Raw genomic sequence first — 27006 nt, 5'->3', positions numbered from 1 at the left:
CTGTGAATACAAAGGGGCATGCTATAAGACAGTTTGCATTTAATTCAAACTTTTTGGAAAGGGATCGATTTTGTAGTGAGATCAAGGCAGCAGAAATTTTTCTTCAGAACCAAAAAATAATAATTCCTTGAGGCATATAGGTTAAATTACAACTTTTTGAAAATATTTAAAACACGAGAAAAACAAATAAAGATGAAAAGAAAATGCATACTGCAAGCTAACAAAACATTTTACACTTATACCTAGGTAATGCATGCATAATCCCTCTGGTAACAAAGGGTGACAACATTCAACTTCTTGGTCTGTTTCTCACTGTTTTCTATTTTCTCCTGCTATTTGTCTCTGAGCCATTTTACCTGCAATTGCTGTTTCTAACAAGGAGAAACCAGAAAAAGGAAAAAGGATCAAACTGTCAGAGTCAGTCAGCTTTCACATAGATGGAACCACAACCATAAAGCAGTGGCTAAACTAATTTTTCTTCTGTCAACTGGACATCATCTGTATAATATTTTTCTTCACTGTGGTAAAGAATCATGAATCAAACAGAAGACACTAAAATCAAGGATGATTAAGCAGATGCTAGAAAGAAAAATAATGACTAGCTGTCTCAAAAGATCTACTCTAATATTGAAGGGATTGTCAGCTAGTCCAAGTAAAGCTTAAGGGACTAGGCAAACCTCAGTCATTAGGAAAGGCAGTTAGCACAGAGACAGTAGGATCAGACAACTTGCTTTGAAATCCAGCCTCTGCAACTGGCTTCTCTTTGACATTGGAAATGCTGCTTCATGCCTTTCCTGGAGTATTAATCCACTCTTTGGTGTATATCCAAAGGATTTAAAATCATCATACAACAGTGACACAGCCACATCAATGTCTGTAGCAGCACAATTTCCAATAGCTAAGCTATGGAGCCAATCTAGGTGCCCTTCAACAGATGAATGGATAGAGAAAATGTTATATGCACACAGTTGATTATTAGTCATAAAGAATGACTTTGCCGGTAAATGGATGAATCTGGAGACTATATGCTAATTGAAATAAGCTAATCCCCAAAGCCAAGGTCAAATGTTTTCTCTGGTATATGGAAGCTAACCCACAATAAGGGATGGGGGGAGGAGAAGTATAGAAGTTCAGAGGATTAGACAAAGGGGAATGTGGAAAGGAAAGACAGTGGAATGAATCTGACATAACTTTCCTATGTTTATGTATGAATATACTTTAGTGAACCTCATCATCATGTACATCCACAAGAAATTAATTTAAAAACAGTATGGGCAAATGGCAAAAAGATTAATAGAGGGAAGGGAATAGAGGGTGTGGTAAGGGGAGGGGAAAGAGGGTATTGGGGACTGAACTAGACCAAGATATATTCCATGCTTTTATAATTATGTCAAAGTAGATTCTACTGTCATATATAATTGAAAAGAACCAACTAAAAAAAAGTTAAGTACCAAATAAATGCTCAGTGTAGTTTCTAGTTAATAGTAGTTGTCAAATAAAATTAGATTTTGATATTGTCTTTGATTTCTAGCCATGTGCATCTTTAGCTTCCAAAGTGTCGTTTTGTTCTCTAATTACAAGTGATCATTCCTTTTCAGTGGAGGACTTGGAAATCATAAAGGAAATGAACTACTCTTTGGAATATATGTATTCACTCATATTCTTTAACATTTAAATAGCATACCCATTATTCAAAGTACCTAGCATTTTTGGCCCCACTTTTAAAATCCCAACCTTGTATGATAACAACAAAAAAAGGTTACATTTTCCTCTTTGAAAATAAAAAAAACAATATTTTCCATCAATAAATCTCTTTTTCAGTTTTCATTTCAATCCCTATAAAGTTTACATATTATCTTATATAATCTCTTCCCTGACCCAAAGACAACAACCTGCCTATATTTCCTATGCTTTTAAAATTCAGACTTCTCTTACATATCAAGGGATGTTGGCTCCTACAATTTTTTAATAAAAATTTGCTAAATATATAACCTTGGTAACTAATTTTGCTTTTGTTTTTAGCTAGCTGATGTGAGACCCATATTCAACACAGTTTAATGATATCTTCATTCAATTTAATATAATACATTAATGCCAAGTTTCAAGCATTACAGGCTTTTATATTTTCTTCTGTTAGAGATGGCCTTGTATTTTATATAAACATAATAGACATTTTCGTTATTAATTTTAAGTGCTGCACGATGGTACAGTGAAGAGGTCATTAAATTTTTTCTATAAAACATTCGAGGTAAACATTTTGAGCTTTGAGCTATGTACACGGATTCTACATAGTATTCTTTAATTTTTATTGTTTCATTTCATATTTTGTTTATGTAAACGTTTTTATTAAACTTCTAATATATAAAAAATAAATAAAATGCTTAGCTTTTCAACTACTTTGCCTGTGAACAGAGGTTGTCATTCTGTGCTATATTTCATCTGTTCTTTGTTTTAATTTTATATCAACCCTGATATATGTAATGTAAAGTAAAACATTGTTTTAATGGCCTCTTAGATTCAGAAATAAACCTAACAGTAAATGCAAATAGAGAAGTATCAGCAAAAAAAGTAAAAGCCACAAGAAGAACATTCTACATCAAGGAATAATTGCCAGCTCTTTTTATCCTTCTACTCCCAATCCTGAAGGAACATATTGTGTGCGTAGAGTATGCTACTTTTACTCTCTGAGACCGCTTGAGCTCTCTCCTACCTGGATTTTTAGGGAGTATTGTATTGAGAAAAAGGAATTTCTTGAGGAAAGAGCTGAGAATTTAATATTTCCATCAACTGTGCTTTATCTAGTTTATAATCTTTATCCTATTTTACAACCTGTAATAAAGGAAAAGAGTCAATATGTGTTTGTGTTAAGTGCTTGTTTTTGAGATAACTGATATAAATCATATTATTTCTTTAGTATATTTTACCATTATTAAAATCATAAAATTAGCTGCTGGAAACAGATAAAATGCAATAGGAAATACTTCCCAAAGATGGGCTGAAGAATAAGATTTATTATTTTTCTACAGCCTAACCATAAATAATAGCATGTGGTGGGCAGATTCATGATTTTGGAGTCAAAGAAAAAACAAAACTAGCTAACAAACTTTGCTGTTTCTTAGTTTCTTCATGTTCTAGATAATAAAGATAAAATCTGTCTGCTTATTAAAGTCAGAGTTATGACGAAATAAAACAATGTATTGTACATATATTAAAGGTCATAACTTTGTTTGTTAGCATGCTAATGTGGCCAGCTTTCAGTAACATGTCACATCTTGTAAGTGAAAACTTGGAAATAGAATAAAATAAATATGCTCAAGACATAAGTATGATAGAGAAAATCATTTGAACTAAGAAAACTTGTTGAAAACTCTGACTGATCAAATTCTATTAAATCAATTGAATTTTCTAAATTTATAATTTTGTTTGTTATTAGAATATTTTCCTAGATAGAAGAAGCTCCATCATACTGAAGGAAAATGAAAATGATTAAAAAAAAATGGAATGGATACATGATAGATATGCACTGTAATAAATAAACATTTCAGTTATAAATCACTGAGATTTTGAGTTTGGGTGTATGTCAATAATAAAACCTAGGTCTCCTTAGGAAATAATAAGTAAAGAATTTAAGGTAAGGAACTTAGTGTCTGATTCAGTGTTAAGTACCACATTAAGTGGCTAGCTACTTATATTTTGAGGAGGATAATGACAACATGGAGAATTTTATGTTAAGAAAAGATGATTATGCTAATGATGCTTGGGTGGAGGGAAGAAAATGAGAACTATATGTAGAAGTAATTGGGAGGGAAACAATTGTTCTTGTTAGGAATGTAAGTGACATGTATTTGAATATAACACAAAATATTACTTGGTTGAATTGCTTTATCTTTCTTGTGATTAAAATAGATTAAAAAAATCCAGAGGGACAAAGAGGAAGGAATCTGGTATCATTAATACATTTTATTGATTTAATATTTTAATAAATTAGGTCCATATCTGGAAAATTCCTTAAGCAACTCAAGAATGGATTTGTTGCATTTGCCAATTACTGTGACATAAAAAAATGCCCACCATGGCAAAAGTCAAGCTAAGAGTTGAGAATAGATGAACAAAACTGTCTTCTATGGCTTTGGGGCTCTGGCACAACAATGTATCAGGTTTCACTATCCGTTCCAAATTATATATACTTGTGTTTATGAGCAATATTTGAAAATCTCTGGAAGAAAAAAAAAATCTTATCTAGCACTAGCCATGGTCAGTGTAAGGTCCTTGCTTAGCGTTTGGACAGCCATCTTAAGTGTCATCTTTAAGTGACAGCCGCCATTTAAAAAAATAATAATAATTTCACTTTCCTGGCCAATGGCATTTCTGAGAAAGGCTCATCACTCCCTTGTAAAAACCCAACCCTTCACCGCCCACATTAGGACCTGTCCAAAGGTGTATCACCATTCCCTCATACCAACTCCACCCTTAACCATGCATTAGGACCCACCTGGCTCTAATACCTGAGCCTGCCCCATAAAAGTCCCAAACCCCAAGCCTGTTTTGCCTCTCTCTGTCTATGGAAAGATTGCCTTTATTTGTCATCTCTGATAAATAAACTCTGGTGTGTATCTCTGCCTGATCTCTGTCTTTCATTTCTCATTCACCTATCTCTGGTTCCTGCTTTCCTTTCATTGGTGTCAAAACCCAGAATCGGGTTCCTTGGTGTTCCTGTTCCCCTCTTTGAGGGTCACTGAACATCCCTGGGCCCGGATGTGAATTCTATCATGGGACCAGGCCCTTCATTCTGCCAAATGCCCTTTCTGCACCCACCACCGGATATTCAAGGTAAGACCCCTGTCTCTGGTGGAGCTAAATGACCTACAGGTCCTGTGAAGTGACCATTGATTATCTGGCACTCCCAGGGTTATTGTGTGGTCAAAGGCACCCCCAGCCACAACTTTCACAGCTATGGCTGACCCCTACTGTCAACTGGGTGGATAGGTGATCTTTTATTTGGGTCTAGGTTTTGAAAAAAATCACAGAGGATGGTTGGGAGTTGTTCCTGGTGAGACCTCTTGACCTTGGGTTAATCACCACAGCTTTTGCCCCTATGTAGACCTGGCCAGGTGCCCAAGTGCCTCTAAGGGCCCTGCCCCTGACACTTACCCAGCAGTGGTGATGACCCCCTAAGCATAACCATCTCCCGACTGGATGATAGTAGAGACTGGAGGATGCCCCACCTCTAAACTCACCTCCTGCATCTCATCATGGGTGGCTCCTCATCCATTCCCTCCCACAGTCCTCTAGGCTGCCTCCTCATTAACCTAGGGTCTCTCTCTCTCACCCCAGACCTAAACCTCCCAAAACTTATTCATTTGTGCAATCAGACTCTGCCCTCAATATCCTTTGAACTCTAAATGGCCACTTAATGGCACTCTATATTCCAATATTATCAGGGATGTTTTCAACTATTGTGAGCATTGTGGAAAATGGAAAGAGATATATTATGTTCAGTCTTTCTCCTCTCTACATTCTAAGCCCTCTCTCTGCAACTCTTGCTCTCCTGTACAAGTCCTTTTAGATCTCACCTCCTCTAAGTCTACTTCCAAAGGGACATGAGATCCTACCCAGGACTCCTCCTCCTTCAACCCAACTGATGAGTCCCCACCATACCACAATTCTCTTTCTAATGAAGCCACCGCAGCAACTGTCCCCTATGCCCCTCCATCCTTCTCTCCTCCTGCTACACGCTCAGAAGCTGCTACTGCCCAATCCACATCTCTGTGTCCTCTAAGCAAGGTGGCTGGGGTAGATGGTGTAATCAGGGTTCATGTGCCTTTCTCTTTATCAGATCTTTCACAGATAGAAAAGCGGCTTGGGTCCTATACTTCAAGCTCCACCATAAATATCAAAGAGTTTTAATATCTGACACAATCATATGGTCTGACCTTCCATGATGTCCATGTAATCTTGTCTAACACCCTCCTACCCAAGGAGTACAGCCGAATGTGGGAGCAAGCTAAAAATTATGCTTATGAGCTACATCAGACCTCCCTGCCCATCTGATTGGCACTGAAGCAGTTCCTGATCAGAATCCCAATGGGATTATAAATCGCCTGGAGGAGTAACTAGTAGAAACCAATTCATTGCTTGCCTCATGGCACGACTTAAAAAGGCAGCCCATAAGGCTATCAATTATGAAAAGCTCCAGGAAGTCATTCAAGTTAAAAATTAAAACCCTTTAGCATTTTTAGATTACCTCACCAAGGCTTTATTGCAATATACTTATCTGGACCCTGAGATTCCAGATGGGAGACAACTACTAATGACCTACTTTTTCTCCCAGAGTTTCCTGATATTAAGGCCAAACTAAGGTGCCTTGAGAGGGGGACCCTAATTCCCCAAGCTGAGGTTCTGGGAGTGGCCATTAAGGTTGTATAATGAGAGAGATGAAAAGGCCCAGAAGCAGAAATATCAGATGCTCTCTGAATCCATCCTTCTGGCCTCCACATCTGTCCCTGGTTCCACCGGCCTATGGAAGGATCCCTCGGAACTACCTGGACCCTGTTTTAAATGTGGTCACATGGGCTCATACATGTCCCAAGCCTCAAAAGCCTCTGGGCCCTTGTCCTAAATGCCATCAGGAAGCACACTGGACCACTGACTGACCCTGACCCCATAGCGGCTCCCGGCCATCCATTACTTCTGGTTCCCCTTTCCAACTCTCAGGATTGGCTGCAGAGGATAGGAAGCCCAAATCCCCATGACCTGACCACTACCTTTACGCTGCCAGAACCCAGGGTAACTCTGCATAATTTAGGTCGGCCTGTCTCCTTCCTCCTAGATACCAAGGCTATATATTCAGTCCTTAAGGAGTTCTGGGGTCCTACTACCAACCCTTACAGATACCTAGCCTTGTTCGCTCTCTTTTGGCTCTTTAGTTTTCACCCACTCCTTTTTGGTCATTCCTCAGCGCCTTGTTCCTTTTATGGGTAGAAACATCCTCACAAAGTTGGGAGCCATGTTTTCCTTCTCCCCTCATTTATGCTTCCACCCAAATTCTCCTGCTACTCCCATGAGCCTCACCCTTACCTTAGGACCATCTCCTATTCCATCTGCCAGTACTTTCCCATTACCCCCTTCCAAGGTGGACCCTACTGTCTGGGATGTTTCTAGCTCTTCTATCACCTCACACAAGGCACCCATTCACATTCGTCTCAAAACCTCCCTCCATTTTCTGGCCCAATCACAATACTGCTCTCCCTCCTTGTTGCTGCTGTCCCTCTCTTTTTTGCAGGGCAGCCTTGTCAGGCTCCTGACAATAAACTTGCTTCTTATCCCGCTGTGTGTGTGATTAGTCCCGCGCACCACTTTTCTTTCATTGATGTCAGTGACTGGTTCACATTTTCCCATTGGCTTCGCTCTCCCCTCTGGGATTTGAGCTGCTTTGGCATCCTAGTGTGAGGGCCCAGGACAATTACCACACACCTTCTTCCATTCACCAAGTGATCTTCTTCTTCATTCACACTCTGGTCTCATTTGGGTAGGCGACTTTGCCCATCCCCTCCCCTCCTCCTCACAAGTTTACTCCCTAGAGACAGCAGTGAAAGTTAACTTAGATCTTCGGCCAGCACGGAGAGTCTTGCTTGACTTTACCATTTCTTCCCCTTGGCAAGTTCACCCTAGGGTTGGTTCTCAGCTCATCAGCAGAGTTCACGAAAGCTCTGGCCAGACAACCAAGGCTCTCTACAGGAAAAGCCCAGGAATAGGGAAGTAGCGGGTGATTCCCTTCTCTGGGTCCCAGACTCCAGCTCACCACAGGGAACTCCCAAATTCCATCTGACTCACCTCTCAGCTGCCTCCTCATCCACTTAGCCCCACTCCATTTGGCTCCTGCTCTGAAGGCTCATTGACCTATTGAACCTTCCAATATTTCTAATTTTTGCGAGCACTCAGGAAAATGGAAGAAAATCCTTTATGTGCTTGCTTTCTTCTTTCTCTATTCTAAGTCTTCCCTTTGCTCCTCTTGCTCCCCTGCTCCGCTTCTACTTGCCACTAAAGTTCTGGATTCCTCCAGAGACCTTAGTTCTAGACAAACAAGGGACTCAGAACTCCCCTACATTGTAAAGCACTGGCCAAGGCCACACTGAAGCTAACATTGAAATACAAAGGACAGATTCAGCAGGCTTGATAAGAGGTCTGAGGAAGAAAAAAAAGTATCAATTTAACTTTTCCCTTGGATACAATACAGAAGAATGACTTCAAAATTTTTTCTCTATATCTCCCTGATCTAACAAGCCCATTTCATCTTTATGCAGCTGAAAAGCAGGAATTTTCTCTAGGGGTACTTGGACACATGCTGGGGCCAACCTTTGCCCCTGTGGCTTACCTATTGATGAGTCTTGACTCTGCTGTTTGGGGATAAGCCCCTAGCCTAAGAACATTGGCCAGAGCCTCTCATTAACAAGTCAAAGAAACTCACCTTTGGGCCCAAATCACCATCCTGGCTCCCCAGCAATTAAAGGAACTCCTCACCTACAAGAGCTTACATTCTTTATCCCGCTGTCGCCTTTATCTCTACAGATTTCCCTGGTAGAAGATCCCAGTCTTAGTTTCCACATGTGCTCAACTTTAAATCTTGCTTTTCTCCTCCCTGCTCCTCAGGACCCTTCTACCTCTTCTCTTCTTACCCATTTATGCATTGAAACTCTGAAGGAGCTTCTTCTGCATTCCTCCCAAATACAGGAAGGCCCCTTGCTCCAGGCAACATACACATGGTTCACAGAAGTCTCCTCCTTCCTTCAGGAGGGAGTTGGTCAGGCAGAGTATGCTATAGTCTCTCTAACCTCGGTTGTGGAAGCAGCTCCCCTCCCCAATAATACTTTCAATTATCAGACGGAACTTGTTGCCCTCATCAGAGCCTTGACTTTGGCAAAGGGAACCTCCCTAAATGTCTACACTGACTCTAAATACACTTTCCACCTACTTCTCTCCCATTCTGCTATTTGGAAGAAGTGCAGATTCCTTACCACCAAGGGAACTTCAATTACTAATGTCCCCTTTATCTCTGATCTCCTTCAGGCCTCAGAGCTTTCCACTATCATTGGAACTGAAGGAAGACAGATAAGTAACCGACCCCCTTCTCCAGTGGACACTTCCTTTCCTGACCTCTCTCCTTGTCCTAGGCATTTTGCTAATGCTTGCGCCCCATGTCATTAGATTTATTCACAACCAGATTCAAAGGCTCTCTAACCAAACAGTGAACCAGCTTCTGTTACAGGACTTCCAACCCCTCACCAAAATTGAGTCATCCAGAGCCAGCATCCCCAGCACCTCCTGGCCATCACCATTGCCTCAGTGACACCCTGAATCGCTAACAAGGGTCCAGACACCACTCTTTTGCAGCAGAAAGAAGCTACGGAAGATTGATCTGCACCTTTTCCCTTAAGGGGCCCAATAACAAACAAAACGGGGGAGAGTAAGGTCCTTGCTTAGCATCTGGACAGCCATCTTAAGTGACAGCTGCCATTTTAAGAAAAATTTTGCTTTCCAGACCAAGAGTGTTTCTGAGAAAAGCTCACCACTCCCTCATACCAACCCAACCCTTCACTGCCCACATTAGGACCTGCCCACCTCTAATCCTTGAGCCTGCCCCATAAAAGTTCCAAACCCCAAGCCTGTTTTACCTCTCTCCATCTATGGAGAGATGGCCTGTATTTGTCAGCTTTGACAAATATACTCTCCTGTGTATCTCTGCCTGGTCTCCGTCTTTCATTTCTTGCTCACCCCTCTCCCGGTTCCTGGCTTTCCTTTCAGTCAGTATGAGAGGTCTGAGAGGGCAGAGGTTTGTTTAGTATTTTCCTGTACTGAATGCCATCAGTTCAGTAATCACCAACACAATATTAATACAAAGAGAAACACTGCAGCCTGCCAAACATCTTTTGGATGGAAGAAAAGGAAGGATCTTGAAATCAGGTGGGAAGAGAAACAAGGACCATTATCTGAAAATAAATCACTTTGATCTCAGTCAAAACAAGGTTATTTGGGAGCCAGTCCACTGCTGTCTTCTACAGTTCCATGTCTTTCTGAACTGAGCAATGAGTCAGCAAATGTGGTACCACATGTGAGAAGCTGATGAGGGTAGATGGGGGACAGGCAGTCAGAGAACCTCTAACACATCCCCTTTTTGGAAGTCTTTGGAAGAGTAATTTGATGGAAGCTTTTCAAATTTTAGGTCACTCTTTTAAATTCAGTCTCAGTTGATCAGGAACAAAAGTGGGTGGTTGGTGGCCTATGAAAAATACCTTGATGGTGTCACCCTCATTCTTTCTAATAGTGACTGCCAGTGCAATTGGCACCCTTTCTTTTGCTTCCACCAGCAGCACAAAGCGTGAATAGAAATGTCATTGTAAGTATTTTTTCAGCCTTTGTGCCTGAGAAATCTGAGATATGAAAAGGCCAACTCCTTTTCATCTTTAACTCACAGCTAGTATTATTCTCCTATAATATGCTTCCTAGATCTTTCTGGGATTTATTGAATAAAACCTGGGCCACCTTATGAGAAAAATTATGGCTTACCTCATAGAAAGTTAAATTATATAAAGGAACATTGTTATAGAGGATTTAAAGATAAAACATGTAATTTCTGACAAGAAGCTTAGAAATCTAAGATTTATTTTATTTTCCTTTTTGTTTCAATAAATGAATCCTCATGAATATAAAGAAACAAATTTTCATTATTTTATTACACTCATGTTTCTTAATATTACGTTTTCCAATTCTATATCATTGTAATAATTTGACTAGCTGCTTTTTCTATCCTGAAGAAGTGATATTTTTTTCTTTTATGCAATTGCATTTCCCTTATGTTCTAATAGTAAGTAGACAATAAAATCAAATTCTTTTTTATCACCTGCAGAATAAAAACAAAATAAATATTTGAGGAGAGCTACAGAGAAGTACCTGGTAAAGCCAACCAAATTGTGACAGCCATGGGTAACCAGAGAGATATAATGGAAAGAGACTTGTTTTAGAAGTGTGGAAAATTCAGTTCACTGATCTTAAGCATCAATTATTTTTTATAAAGTTCACTTTCCACATCTGGAATATAGGCTGGTGTGTTTTTTTTTTTTAAATTTTCACATTATTTTCAATACTATGGAATAATTCTATGGAATTATTAATTAATCAGGATTGGAGTCAGAACATGTCAGTATTCAAATGGATTTGTGCATGATGTAACTGTACCTTATGTAACTTCCTAGAATGATGCTAGAACTTTTCTGCTTCTATTCATATTAAAATCTCTCCTAATCTTAAGGGCCAGCTCCCTAAATTTTCATATTTAAAAATTCTTCCATTTCCATGTAACTCAAGGAAAAAATAAACTCTGACCTCTGAATACCCATAGGTAAAACAATAGTCATGCTATGGTTCTATGATTGTTGTAGCAAGTGATAGTTATTGACACCATATGTAGCACAAACTGGAGCTGCATATTCAGTCAAAGATACACCCTTAACTGGTCAAATGTGCTTTGATCAGGAATATATAAATAGTAAAAACCAAGATATCATCTTGCATGTAACTCATATGCCCATGAATTCTGAACTGGAAATAGAAACATCAGCTAAATATACACTTCTTATCTAAATAAACACACCAAGGCACGTAACTATAAGACTGGCCTGCAACCATAGAATAGAGTTTGCTTTAGAGTCAGAATGCCTATCATCAACCTTTGAGTCTAAGGTTATTTCCCTATACAACACTGTAGCAAAAATAAATCCAGCTGGGCAAGGGCACCCAAGACAGAAAATAATAGTCAGCTGCAAACTCTTTAGTTGCAAAGTATAAAATATTCAAGTGCATGTTTCCAATCCCTTCATTTTCTCCTGTAATGATTACAGCTAATCCCTGCCAGCCAAACGTTGGTTCTTCATTGTGGCAATCAATAGAATAGATTAGCTGTGCAAACCCTACATCCATATTATGCTTGCTTTCCTTTCCAGATGGAATTTTTATTCTCTAGAATACAAGCAGGCATGCAACCCACCCTCTCAACCCCTAAAAAACAAATATAAACTCATTAGTCTCCAGCTTGTCACTTTAGAAGGGGTGTGTGTGTGTGTGTGTGTGTGTGTGTTGCCAAACATACCTGTAGATTTAATAAAACAGCACCAATCCTCATGGCTTCACTGATTTCAAGGCTGTACATTAGCTGTGGAAAGCGGGGAGGGCTTTGATTATTTGGAGGAAGCACTTCAATGTACACTGTGCAGATGGAGTGCCTGCAGAAAATGAGAAGTGAACAAGATGTTTAAAAAGCTACATAGCATTTATTTTTTTTTTTATTTATTTATTTTTTTTAAGTAGAAGATCCAGGTTTATTGTCTTAACAACACTGTGAATGCAAACACAAATAAATGTACAGTTCTTTCAAATGAGGGATTTGAAATAAAANGTAGTATAGTTTGAAGTCTGGTATCGCTATACCGCCTGATTCACACTTCCTGCTTAGCATTGTTTTTGCTATTCTGGGTCTTTTATTTTTCCATATGAATCTCATGATTGCTTTCTCTATTTCTACAAGAAATGCCGTTGGGATTTTGATTGGCATTGCATTAAACCTATAGAGAACTTTTGGTAATATGGCCATTTTGATGATGTTAGTTCTGCCAATCCATGAACAGGGTATATTTTTCCATCTTCTAAGATCTTCTTCTATTTCTCTCTTTAGGGTTCTGTAGTTTTCATTATATAAGTCTTTCACCTCTTTTGTTAGGTTGATTCCCAAGTATTTTATTTTTTTTGAAGATATTGTGAATGGAGTGGTTGTCCTCATTTCCATTTCAGAGGATTTGTCGCTGATATACAGGAATGCCTTTGATTTATGCGTGTTGATTTTATATCCTGCCACTTTGCTGAATTCATTTATTAGCTCTAATAGTTTCTTTGTAGAGCCTTTTGGGTCTGCTAGGTATAGAATCATATCATCTGCAAATAGTGATAATTTAAGTTCTTCTTTTCCTATTTTTATGCCTTTAATTTCTTTCGTCTGTCTAATTGCTCTGGCCAATGTTTCGAGAACTATGTTGAACAGAAGTGGAGAGAGAGGGCATCCCTGTATTGTTCCAGATTTTAGAGGGAATGCCTTCAGTTTTTCTCCATTCAGAATGATGCTAGCCTGAGGCTTAGCATAGATTGCTTTTACAATATTGAGGTATGTTCCTGTTATCCCTAGTTTTTCTAGAGTTTTGAACATAAAGGGATGCTGTACTTTGTCGAATGCTTTTTCCGCATCTATCGAGATGATCATATGGTACTTATTTAAAAAGCTACATAGCATTTAAAGATAAACTGAACCTTTTATCATTTTGGGGTTTTATAGGCCAAAAGCTTTTCAAACTTTCATAGAAAATAGTAAAATCAGCTTGAAAGGATAGAAAAATAAAAGCTTCCTCTGAAACATAACACTTCTACAAAATTATCTTAGTAAAAAGGAAAGGAATTATTTCTGTATTTTTTTAACTTAGGTAAAAGTACAAATTAAAAAGTAATAGATATATAACAAAGCTAATAAATTAACATGGCTTGACTTTTGACTTTATTTTTCAATGCTTTTTTAATAGCAAAAAATATTCTATAAACATCTGGTAATAGGAGCTGTCCTTTGAGCTCTCTTCCTATTAAACCAGCAGAGGAAGTATTGATTAAAATACCACACAAAAGCAAATTATGGACTGTTTGTTAGTTCTGTAGCTGACACCAGTGACTTAATGTAAGTATATGTAGAGTCAAGAACATAAATTAATTCTTACAAAAAACAGTTGAAAACAAAACTAAATGGGTTTTACTGTCTTTGTTTAAAGAGTATAATATGAAAAAACTAAAAGATGAGATTTAATTAATGCCTTTCTTGACCCATAATTTTCTTGAAGAATAAGAAAATACTTTGTTATTACAAGCATAAAAGAAATAACACTGACAGAAATGTTTTTGACATCTTAAACTCTTTTTTTTTCATAATAAAAACTGAAGAAGCAAAGTTTATAAAGAAACACTGGCAAAAATATATAAATTATAAAATTTTATAAATTACAAAAAGGTAGTCCTCCATCTTGAAATACATATGCATCTTATGTAAACATACTAACATGGCCTGAAATATATGCTTTAAACATTATTTTAACAAAATCATTATTTTTAGTTTAAAACATATTAATTATGGTTTCTGTTTGGGGCTAAAATGTTCTTGTTTTCTCAAAGTCTTTAATAAGTGTTTCAATTGAAAGACATGATCACCAAACACATTTTTCTCAGATTAAGTATGCCATCCTAATTTTTGAAAATCTTTTCACTGAAACACAGATCATGAGCACTGAGATTTAGTTTTATATCTTGTCACTTTGTAATATCCTGTAATTTAAGTTGTTTCTGAGCAGATCCTCAGTAGACATATAGCCACAGGATATTAGGCATCACTGAAAAGCTACATGACTTTAGAGAATTTCATTCTTGCATTTATTGTTGCAAAGTAAGTTTATTTCAAATTTTAGACTCTTGTATTCAATTATGATACCTATATTCATTATTGCATCTGAGTTAACATTTTACTATTAAAATTTCCTAATAAAATTTTACTTTTTTCATATATGAATGTATGAGATAATAAAAATAATGTATTTACATGTACTAATATATAAAATAATTAAAATTGTTAATAGTAAATTTAGCCTATAAGGTTCAGAGTGTTAAAAATAGGTTAAAAATAAATGAAATGTTGCTTATAAACTTTAATTCATATGAAAATAAAATAATAGAAATTTACAAAATCTACTGTACTTTACAGAGACTCCCAATTCTCATATTGTGAGAACAGTGGGATTTAATTTGGAGGTAGAATTCATATCCTTCTAGATGGTGAATGGAACCCAACAGCCGCTCCAAGAGGTACATTCTCCTGGATATTTTTACCCTTGCGAATCTTGGCTTGTTTTAACATACTATTTATCAAGTCATTCAGTAATTTTATGTCTCTTCTTTTTTCCTGACTGTATCTTCTCTGTGCATATGTTCTGTAACATTGGACTTATTATTCTCTATGCATACTATGTCTTACATAACTATTGTTGATAACTGTAGGCAGGTGATATTGAGGCCAGGATTTGTGCTCAGACATTTTCAGATGACACTTTTGGTGCTGCCACTGTGTGATCTTGGGCAGAACACAGAGCAGCTTTTGTCCAATGCGACTGTTACCTTCATCTACCCTTAGTTGTTTGCTTCACCTTCCACTTTCTAAATAATTTATGCTATATTTACTAATTATGTTATTTTTCTTCTTGGACTTTGATCTTAGAGTTTTGGAAAAATTTCATTTCAAGGTTACTATCATCTTCAACATCCTGGCACTTCCCTTCAATGTGTTTAAATAAGCACTATCTTGAGGGTTATTGCCTTTTAAAATGATATCTTCTTTTTATTACTGATGTCAACAGAGTGTCAGAGTTAGCTTTCCTAAATTGAAAAACAACAGTATTAACAAGAAAATGATAACATTCATGTTGTAATAAATAGTAGTATTTCAACAGCATCATTTAAACACATAAATGATACACTAAGTAAATAATATTTTATGTATTTCATGTTTACATTTTATTTCCAGTTCTAAATACATAAAACTGAACATTTATATAACCAAATTTTATTTTGTATAAAGCGGTTTGATGTATATAAATCTCTATTTCCAAAAACGAAAACCATTATACTCTATTCTTTCACATTTGGTATTAAAGGTCAAAGAAGAGCAAAAAGAGGTAATGCATTTCTCAAATAATCTTATGATTTTAAAGACTTTACATCACCTAATTTGGGTAGATAGTTTTATAAAGATCATTTAAAAATCAGAAATAATAAGTCACTGAATTAAGTTTACAAAGTTAATTAGCAAAAACAGATAAACTAAAAAAGCAAGATTTTAACATTCAGACTTTGCTTGAAAAAAGGAAAAAGTTTCATCTCAGAAGAACAAATTTAGGAAATACACTGGAGAATTTTTACTCATCTGATGTGTGTGAATATAAAACATTCTTGGTTTTTAACAAACCATCATGTTTCTGTCACATGATGACATAAATTATTTCAACTCTTGGGTTCAGACTATGAAATTACAATTTTTAATTATTTATACCAGGAATGAAACATCATCAAAAGCAACTATTTTTTAAAAAAAATATTTTTAGTTGTCAATAGACCTTTTAATTAATTAATTAATTTATTTATTTATATGTGGTGCTGAGGATTGACCCCAGGGCCTCACACATGCCAGGCAAGTGCTCCACCATTGAGCCACAACTCCAGCCCCAAACGCAACTACTTTAAGAATAAAATAAATAAAATAAAACATGAATAAAGGGGAGGTATAAGGATGGACCTATGTTGCTTTAACTTTGGAAATGGTACAAATTAAAGTCAAACTTTTGTCATATTATAATAATAATCAGTAACGAGAGAATGTTGCTGGCATTTAGAGGATTGTAAAATATTTGCTATTTTCTATACAATTTTCTATTAAATATGTCAACATGTGTTATGTCTATTTGTAACTCTACATTTCAACCATGTTGTTTCTATGACAAAGGTTACAGGTGTTTATATTGCCTTCCTCAATAGACTTAAAGAAATTACTGTAGTTTTTCCTTTCTCACAAACATGGTCCTAGAAAAGCTATACTTAGAGTTCAATGCTCATTGATTCTGTTCTACTATTTTGAAAGTACAAATAGCAATCCACAGTAGACCTCAGGTTTAAAACCAACATAAGAGGTCAAAGATAAACTCTTAGGGGAAATTCAGGGGCAGAATTTTAAAATGTAAAATGTATTTACATATAAAAACAGTAGGGAATTACAGACAGGAAAAATATGTGCAAATTCACAGAGAAAAAAAACTAGAAAACTATAAGTTTTATAAAGCTAAAAATATGGTTATTTTTGGAACAGCAGTTGCAGTTATGATTGGAGATGTATGGCTCTCGCAAATCCTATCAAATCAAACTTCATCTTGGTAATGGGGAATGGTTGACAAATTTTAAGCAGGTCAATGATATGATTAAATGTATCAAACCATTCCTGTTCCCACAGCGTTGCTTTTCTGTGTCTCCAATATCTTGTTCTTTTTCCCCCTAGATGGATATTCTATTACTACCCCTTTATGTGTGAGCCTGACATTCTCTTCTGCTATCTTCTGAGTGCCATGAGGACAGAGGTCTCATGTTACCTCTATTTCCGGTGCCTACCCAAGAGACTAGGACTTGTGCAAAGCAAGTAAATTTTTGTTAAAATAAATCAGTATTTATTTATCATGTCTTTATTAATGTTAAATATAGCACATAAAGTTATTTAAAGACTATATTTTCACAATGGAAAATTATTCAATTGGAGAATAGATTATTTAATTATATGTTATTTATATATAACCTTGGACTCCAAGAATTAAGTGGGGAAAATGATACGTCCTCTATCAAACAATCATTTTACAATAAATATTAGAAGCTGTTTAGGAGCAGGGCCTTTTATTTTTTCTTACATATTCATACATACCTAGCAGTCATGCTTTACTCACACCAGAACTTAATAAATATTTACTCAATTTAACTGAATTATATACTAAGAAGGTGAGTTAGAGACACGATTAGTGTTAACAATACCCCAGAATGTTTTATGACTTCTGTTAGCTTTTACCTTTTGTCTCTACTCATCTTCTCATCAAAGCCTAAAACAAATGAGCACCAAAAAAGTCAATTATAGACTATTTCTTTTCTCACTTTGAATCTTTAGATCCTTTACCAAACTGAAATAACAGACACATAAACAGTAAATTCATCTTGGATATTTTGAGACTCAATGTTATTTAAATTTCTAAATTGAAGTTACCAATCTGAAAGAAAACTAATATGGAAATTTCCTCAAATTTTGAACACTGCTACTATTGTTTTTGATGCTTTTATTTAATTACATTTAGCTAATACTGTGGCTGTCTGGGTCAATCTATGAAGTATATCATAACCTATATTTTTATGTTCATAATTTAAAAATAGCATCTTCTTCATAAAGCAAACTAAAAGCAAAACCTCACAACACAGTTCATTCATCAACTTAATTTGAAGGATTCATTTCCCTCCAGAAAAACTGCAAATGTCATCATCTGCAGTGCACAGGACATTATCCCAGCAAGTGAAATGAAGGTATATGGATTTTACTCTCTGCAGCTCCCACCTGACGTTTGACCACACACTATAAGGTGATCCTTTAGTATCCAACCCATTTTCTTAAAAAAGAAAAAGAGAGGTTAGGTCAACTATGCCTGGTATCAGTGAAAGGACATAGCAATTAGATTCTGAAGGCAGCCCTTTGTTTCCCAGAGAGGAATACAATTTTACTCAGGTACAATCTACTCTTGTACTGATCAATACAGGTAACAGCTTATTCAGGCAAAGAGGTGATAGATAACAACTTGCAAATAGGAACTGAGCAAGCTGTGGATTATGAAATCTCATTTATTAAATACAGTTATCCCCCTTATCTGTGTTTTTTTTGCTTTCTGTTTTTTTCAGTTGCTCACAGACAACCACAGTCCAAAAATTTTACCTAGTAATTCTAGACATAAACAATTCCTAAGATTTAAATCGCATGCCATTCCGAATAGCACGATGAACTCTTACATCACCCCTTTCCATTGTTTGTGTGACATTAGTCATGTCTTTGTCCAGCATATCCACAGAGTATATGCTCACTACCCATCAGTTGCTTAGTTGCCATTTCAGTTATCACATGGACTATTTTGATACTGTAATGCTTGTGTTGAAATAACCCCTATTTTTATAAATATCTTTATTTTGTTTATTTAGTTTTATGTGGTTCTGAGGATCAAACCCAGTGTCTTACACATGCAAGACCAGCCCTCTACTGCTGAGCCATAACCCCAGCCCAAAATAACCCCTATTTTGATTGATAATGGCCCCAAAGTGCAAGAGTACTGATGCTGACAATTTTATTTCAGTGTGATATTTTTCTATTTTATTATTATTCATATTATTGTTGATATTTTATGTGTTTAAATTACTAATTAAATTTTCTTATAATACATTTTGTATTATAAAAATATGTACTTATGCATTTAGAGGAAGAAAACATAGCATATATAGGATTTGGCATAACCTGAGGTTTCAGAAAGTCACTGGGGAGTTTTGAAACATAATCTACACAAAAAGAGGCCACCTACTCTATTCAAAAAATAATAATTTAAAACTTTTCATTTAGCCACATGCAGTGATGTATGTTCCAGTGACTCAAGAGGCTAAAGAAGAAGGATCTCAAGTTTGAGGCCAGCTTAAGCAACTTCTCAAGACTCTCTGCAACACAGTAAGACACCTGAATTATTATATTATTATTATTATTTCAAAATAAATAAAATAAAAGATACTGGGGATGTATCTCAGTGGTAAAGCACTGCTGAGTTCATCTCCCAATTACAAAACAAACAAAAACATAGCAATCAGTCATAGTAATAGTAACATATTCGTATATACAGCTCAGATCAGAAATATTTGACACAGCACTGTGTTTGATGGAGAAAAATTAGAATTTAAAATAAATTGATGAACATGAAAGGACCTTATTGAAACTTCAAGTAAAAAAAGGTAAACTTGTTCTTTTTATTAGAATTATTTTGTTGCTAATAACCAATTGTAGTATCTTTTCTCTAAAATAATAACCACAGAGTTTATGGATATAGAACAGAGTGGGAGGAGAAAGTTTTTGAATCCAACATATCTCAGTTCAAGTTCTAGTTCTACTACTTGCTTATTGCAGAGCTAAAGGTTGCTAGATGGAGTGTTTAGTCAAGTAAATTATCCTATTTCATTCTCAGATTTCTAGATTCAAAAATAAATATAATTATATAAACATTCACAATGTTATTAAAATTAGAAATTATGTATGTAAAATGATAGCATGTTTGGCCTTAGTGCATGCTCAGTATTATTAATAATCTTTAATTCCTCTTAGAATAACTCATCCTCAATTAAGCTATTTGAAATTAATTTAAATTTTATTTCACACTTATTTTAAATTCCATACCTACTCAACATATAAAAATATTCCACTTTTTCTTTCAAGAAATAGCATTGAATCATTTTAGGCATCTATACTTATTTGTTTTTCCGGTATATTAACAAGGGCTACATCCAAAATGAGTGTGCCCAAAATTGAACTCATGTCCTCAAATCATGTGTGCTATTTTGACAATACCATTGCCAAGTCACCTTAATCAAACACCTGAGGTTTATTTATATTTATGACAATTTCATCTCCATTCTTGCTAGATATTTGGTATAAGTATCAGAAACTTTTTTTCTAAAATCTTCTAATGGTGGTTTTGTATATAAATTCTTTGCCTACAGTCCCTTTAAAACTGTCCATCAGGACAGAAATGAAATCTTATATGATGATAGCTCATGAAAAATAAATGAATAATGGAATAGAATAGACCCAAATCCAAATACATAAGGAATATATGTTATAATTATGATATAACCAATGAAACTACAAATTAGTGAAGAAATGGACTATGCGATATATTGGTTTGGGACAACAGGATAATTGACTGAAAAAATGTTGCAGCATCAATACATCCTACTGTAAACTAGAATAATTCCCAAATGCAACAAAGGCTTGAAAACAATTGTACCTACAGTAACAATTGTAATCCCCAAAAGCAATATTAGAAAATATAGATTAATTGTAAGCTGGGCTTAACATATCAATAGAAAAACAAACAAAATTTTATGAATCCAGAATTCATAGCAAATGTAATAGTATTGGCGGTTAAACATTGGAAATATACTCACATGGATAAAAATAGATACTATATATTACCTATTGAATAGGGACAATATAAATAACAAATGTTTAAAAATAAATGCTTAATAACAACTAGAGAAATGGTATAGAATATCATTTTTAGACTTTGTAGTTGAAATTTTAGACTATAAGTTTTATAGCTGGCAACTTGGCAGTTATCAAGAAAATTTACAATTATAAATAGTCATTTGTCTTTCCACTGGGAATTTTTTATATACTTGTACATATTCATCAAAGTGATATATGTTCAATTTATTTATTTCTCTATTATCAGTATAAAAGAATGAAATAAAAAAATCCATGGAAAGTTGCCTTCTTAAACAGAATCACATACATCTGAAAAAATATTAAATACCTGTGAAAAAATTTGAGGAATTTATTCAGAATTCATATGAAAACACAAACCAAAAACGGACAAATTGTGAAAGATAAATAATCCAGCAAAGTGTAAGATTATATTCATATTCATTAATATTTTTAAAATGTCTATTGAAAATTTGGAAATAATTCATTATTAAGAGGAACAACACTTCCTGTTGTTTGAGATCAAATGGGGAACTAAAAGAATATAGTTGTATTAGTAAAATTTTAAACTTCTGTCTGTGTGTGTGTGTGCATGTCTGTAGTAAGTATTATATATATATATATATATATATATACATACATACATACATTTATATTTTACGTATAAATTTTAATAATTACTCACTGAGAGGTGGTTTCAAAATCCTGACACATAACATGCTTCTGACAATCTGTGAAGCTCTTTGATGAAAAGAGTCTTTCACTGTCAGCAACCTTGTTTTTGAGTAATAAATTGGAAACATGCCTCTGATATCTTCCAGTTCTTCTTTAGAACAGAGACCTTCCTCCTTCATCTGTGAGATCATTTTGTGGTTTAATATTAACTTTAATGTCCTCTTCCCAAAATTTAACCAAGAATACGCAGTTCCTGAGAATGCTCTGATATTTTCTGTTCTAATTCAGATGTTTACAGGATAAAAGAATACTTGCCGAGCCTCTTAAATTTAATTACAGGGTTAAACGGGAGCAACAAAAAGACTACATTGGCTCTAATATAAATTACCTTCTCTCTGCAGGAGGAGCATTATCCGATGCTTGGACCGTGAGCGCATAAGTCCTCCCGACTATCAATTCCACCCCCGGAGCGATGGTGATAAGCCCTGTTGTTTTATTGATGATGAAGTCTCCCTGAGCCCCAACCAGGATCTCATACGTGATCTCCCCATTTGACCCTTCATCTGCGTCGACTGCAGTGAGCTGGAATTGAAAATCACAATATAAATCCTCTTGGGATTCAACTTTTCACCATTGTGTTATTTTTTTTTCCTCCCCAAACCACAAGGAGCTTGTTTTCAAAGACAAAATATAAGTGAAGAAACTTTTCTTGGCCTATATGCTCTTGTTTTGTTGATTTGAGCCTCCTGTGTTCTGTTAGGATACTGAAAAAAAAATCACAGTTGCAAAGAGGTTTTCTTCTCTTTTAAGAGTGATGAGAAAAACCTTTGAATCTTGAAGACTATTTTTATGTTAAATAAATAAAACAGAGGAAATTCCTAACATAAAATCTAATATCCTGTAGAAAATTTAATATTTTTTCTCACTTCCTGTTGTTGATACATAAACACATATTTCTGTAGTCTGAGATCAGGAAAAAAAATAGGCAAAGTTCTCTTTATTACTGCCATCTTTCCTTTTACTCTCAATTTTTTCCATCATAATGTATTCCTGCCTTATAATCTTGCTGACACTGATGTATAAAAGACTGATAAGGTTTCCAGAATTGCAGTATAGAAAATAAACAGATGTATCTTTAATTGCAGAAAATAAAAGTTAATGCAACCCCAGATATAATTTTTTGAGAAAATAAAAATATTCAGAGCCCCTGAATTGATATTGTATAAGCATCTAAACACAGGTAGAACTAATATGCACATACTTATAGTCATTTTGAGGCAAAGAGTATCTAATAAAACAGTATATTTGGGTTACTATATGAAAAGAAAATAACCTTTATTAATCCTATAAAACAACATTAAAAATAATGATTATGTTAAATAAGGATCCTTGATTTCCTTATACATATATACAAACTAAAGAAAGAAAAAGAATAGAAATGGATTCTAGCGGGAAGTATTATAATATGCATTTTACAAACATTCACAGAACTTTATGTTTTCTTCATACCAAAATTTGCATAAGGAGGAAAATGGATGAGATTTAAACATGGAAGAAAACAAAATGTTTCTATTTCTATTTCTATGTTTTCTATAAGGAAAACATACACAACTTTAATACATAGTAGAAATCTTTTTCTTATTTAATTACATTTTCTCATGTGACTCTAATCCCATATTTTACTTCTATAATGTCAGTAGCTTTTTATAGTTCACAGACTCCTTTGGGAATCTGACAAGTCCTCTGGGGCACACTGCTTTCTTGATACCCTGTGAATGTCCACATGTACCTTGAAACTTCACTTCAGTTTCACTTCATAGTAATTAATGGCCCATTTGAAGGTTCAGTTTTAATATTCCCCAGAAATGTAAACAAAGTATTTCTTATACAACACCCCAAGAGGATTACATGGATAGGTGGGATATATTCAATTTCTGAATTTACTGCAGTTGCATTTAGCCTGATATTGTACAAAGAAATAGCAGTAACAAAAATACTTGGAAGATAAAAGGAAATTTGAGAGACTGGCATTAATACAGCTAAATCTTGTGGCTGGATACTTTAGGGTAGACAGATGTGGCTGCCAGAAGGAAAGACATTTCATTAAATAATTCTGTGACGTACATGGGAATGACAGACATAGACCTTAAGGCAAAAAAGAAGGAAACTATTCATAGAAACAGCCAAAATGAATGATGTATATTTATGAAGCACTGTTCAAGTCAGATAAATTCATTCTCTTTTGTGTGTGGATAAAGTTAGATAATTAGAGGGTGGGGGTAGGAGAGGAGATATCAATTTTGATTATAGTAAATCACTTAAGCAAAATGTCTCAGGAAATCTTAATTAAAATTTAGCTCAAATTGGATTCAATATTAACATTCTTCCTGGGACTTAAATTGGCTAAAGGAATTTAATGATAAATGGCAACACATCAAGTTAAGAAGAGGTGTTGAGGAGTGTGCTTCAGGGACATGGGTATTATGGCTGGTCTTATTTAACATTTTCATAAATGAGGTTGGAAGGGAAGATAAGCTGGATGATAATTAAATTGAGAAAGACACCCATCTGGGAGGTGCTGTAAATACTGCACAAAGCTGTGAAGCACAGGCAAGCGAAATACCCCTAAAATTGCAGAGCCAGTCAACCACAGATGAGGTATAATATTCAGGGAAAATGACTAGCTCCTCAGAAACTATTAGCATGTGGAAAGATTAGGGGAAAAATGAATTCTATTTTTAGGTTAGTTAAATACCTTTAAACTATTTTCAATCTCTTAGTACTAAATAATAAAACATGGGTTAAGAATCAACAAACTTTTGAAGAAATCAATGATAGTCCAAGGTTAGAAAAGAGAACTGAGACTCTGACTCTGAACACCTGACCAATAATAATGTATTTCATGCAAGCCAAGGCACTTCTTTAATCCTCAATATTACTAAGCAGTAGACTTTCCTTCTGTAGTCTATCATACGTTGGTAGATAGAGCTTTAAATGCTAATTTTGCAGCTAAACTATGGTGAGGGTTTAATTCAACTGCAACTCAATAACTGACCAATGCCAGTTTCCGCTGCTCCTCTTGTCTTCAAGTAACTAAATCAAAGGTTCTCATGAAATAAAACAGTGCCAGCAAATAGGAAGAATATCATTGATGACATAGTTTTCATTTATTCTGGAAGCTAAGTTTACTACTGAAGTTTCTTGATATATATATGAATCAAAATTTAATTTCAAATGCTAATTTAACTTGAAATTATGTCACTTCAACCACAAAAATACTACATTTGTAGAAAAAGAATTTAATGATTGTTTATTCTTCTTATTTTGCTTTATGACTATTTCTGTAGGGAACATTATGATTTGAGATCTTGGTATGCGGTGCCATATGATCATTTTATATGTCAAACCATCTGTTATAATTCTGATTTGGGATCCCACGCAAAAAAACCCATGGTTCAAAAGCTTGGTCCCCAGTGCAGCAAGGTTCACAGGTGGCGCTTTCAGCAATGATAGGATGATGAGGGCTTTGATCTCACTGATCAATTAATCCATTGATAGCAGAATGGACTACTAGGATTTGGGACCTAGTTTGGGTAAGTAGGTCAATTCAGGTATGTCTTGAAAAGGTATAACTTCCTCCTTGCATCTCTCTCTCTCTCTCTCTCTCTCTCTCTCTCTCTCTCTCTCTTTCTCTCTCTGTCTCTCTCCTTCCTGGAAGCCAGGAGCTGAGAAGCTCTCCTCAGCCATGTTCTTCCACCATGATGTTTCTGCCTTGGAGACAATCTGCCATGGACAGAATCCTCTAAAACTTTGAGTCAAAGTAAACTTTTCTTCCTCTAAGTTGTTCTTGTGGGGTATTATCAAAGCTAGTCCTCTTTGATTAACGTATGATTATTCATACAATGGGCAAAGATCTTAATATTAAGGTAGTGGTGTGGCTTTTGCGTAAAAATCATAATGATGCCCGTAGTCCCAGTGGTTTGGGAGGCTGGTGCAGGAGTTTTGCAAGTTCAAAGCCAGTCTCAGCAAAAGTGAGGGGCTAAGCAACTCAGTGAGACTCTGTCTCCACATAAAAGGCAAAATAAGACTGGGGATGTGCCTCAGTGGTTGAATGCCTCTAAATTCAATCCCCGGTAGCCCCCCCCCAAATTATAATGAATCATTAAATGAGTGATAATAAAGTCTGTTTGACTTCTGAATTAAAGAATTATCTATATTTTAAAATGGAGTGCTTTTAAAAATACATTTTTTAAAACATCTTTAAAAAATCTCTTATTATTCAGGTTGAATATTTGAATCAGAGTGACAGGGGGAATAAAACAGAGCCACTTGAATAGTATTTGACATATTTAGAATAAGATAGGACCATGAATGCTCAAGTTTGATTCTTTTCACAATGATGTTAAATGTGCAAGATGCACTTTGAATTGATGTTATGCTATAACTTGTAAATTTCAGTTGTAAAAAGCCTGAAAAATATTGCAATCTTTCCAAAGAAAAGTGTTATAGAAGTAAACTACTTAGACCACTTGTTATTAATGCCAGATAACATAATTCTGGGAAAAATATGTAGAAAAACATTTATTTAAAAATAATTAATGATCATGTACAGTGTTCCCAGGCAACACAGTAGGAGTGAAGTGTAAGCTAAAATTGGTAAATTATACTGGGCTCTGTGGTTTTTTGCAACTTACTGCCAGATGAGAGAGATTTTTCAATAATAAACAAAGAAATCCATATTGACATGTTGTGACAAGTGCAATTAAAAAATGAGCCCAAGGAACAATGAGTGGGTGATAGGATAAACATGAAAGCCTTTCTGGCATAGGTTACAGTTAAGATAGAATTTGGAAGATGAGAATATGACTGAAGAAAATGGATTAAGATCATTTTATGGAAAAAGGAAGGGCATATGTGAATGAAATAGAGCCCTGTGCTATATAAGGGCGTCTTGAACAACAACAGATTGCACAGACAGCAGTGCCTTCATGAGATTATAATGGAGCTGAAAAATTCCCATCACCTAGTGAAGTTGTGGGCATTGTAACTTTGAAATGTAATGCATTACTCATATGTTGGGGGCAGTGCTTGTGTAAACAACACTCTGCACTGCCCGCAGTATAAATGTATAGCATACATGATTGTGCTCAGTTCCTAACACTTGAAAATAGTAATGAGTAACTGTTACTTGGTTATGTTTATTTTACATGCCATACTTGTCATCATTGTTTTAGAGTATACTTCATCTACTTATAAAAACATTTACTATTACTATAAAACAGTTCGTCATGATATGCCAGCAGCAGCAGCTTCAAATGACTTGTTTATGTTGTCTCTGAATGCCACATTGAGTAATGGACCTTTATATCTCAGTTTGCATATGTATGTATGTGTTTGCA

General features: G+C 35.3%; 1 protein-coding gene across 12 annotated transcripts in view; it reads right to left on the bottom strand.

Annotated features, from left to right (window-relative positions):
- The window catches only part of Pcdh15 (protocadherin related 15), a 1628869-nt gene that overhangs the window by 260473 nt on the left and 1341390 nt on the right, over positions 1–27006 (bottom strand). For all 12 annotated transcript variants that reach the window (XM_048807407.1, XM_048807408.1, XM_048807415.1 and 9 more), the window contains 2 exons: positions 21996–22189; positions 12143–12275 (listed from right to left, as the gene is read on the bottom strand). In XM_048807407.1, coding sequence (XP_048663364.1) covers positions 12143–12275; positions 21996–22189 — 327 coding nt within the window. The remainder of the gene's footprint in view (positions 1–12142; positions 12276–21995; positions 22190–27006) is intronic.

This window comes from Marmota marmota, unplaced genomic scaffold, assembly GCF_001458135.2.
Source record: "Marmota marmota marmota unplaced genomic scaffold, marMar, whole genome shotgun sequence".
NCBI classification, from domain to species: domain Eukaryota; kingdom Metazoa; phylum Chordata; class Mammalia; order Rodentia; family Sciuridae; genus Marmota; species Marmota marmota.
Note: the sequence above shows the minus strand (reverse complement) of the source record. Positions and strands in the feature narration are given on the sequence as shown.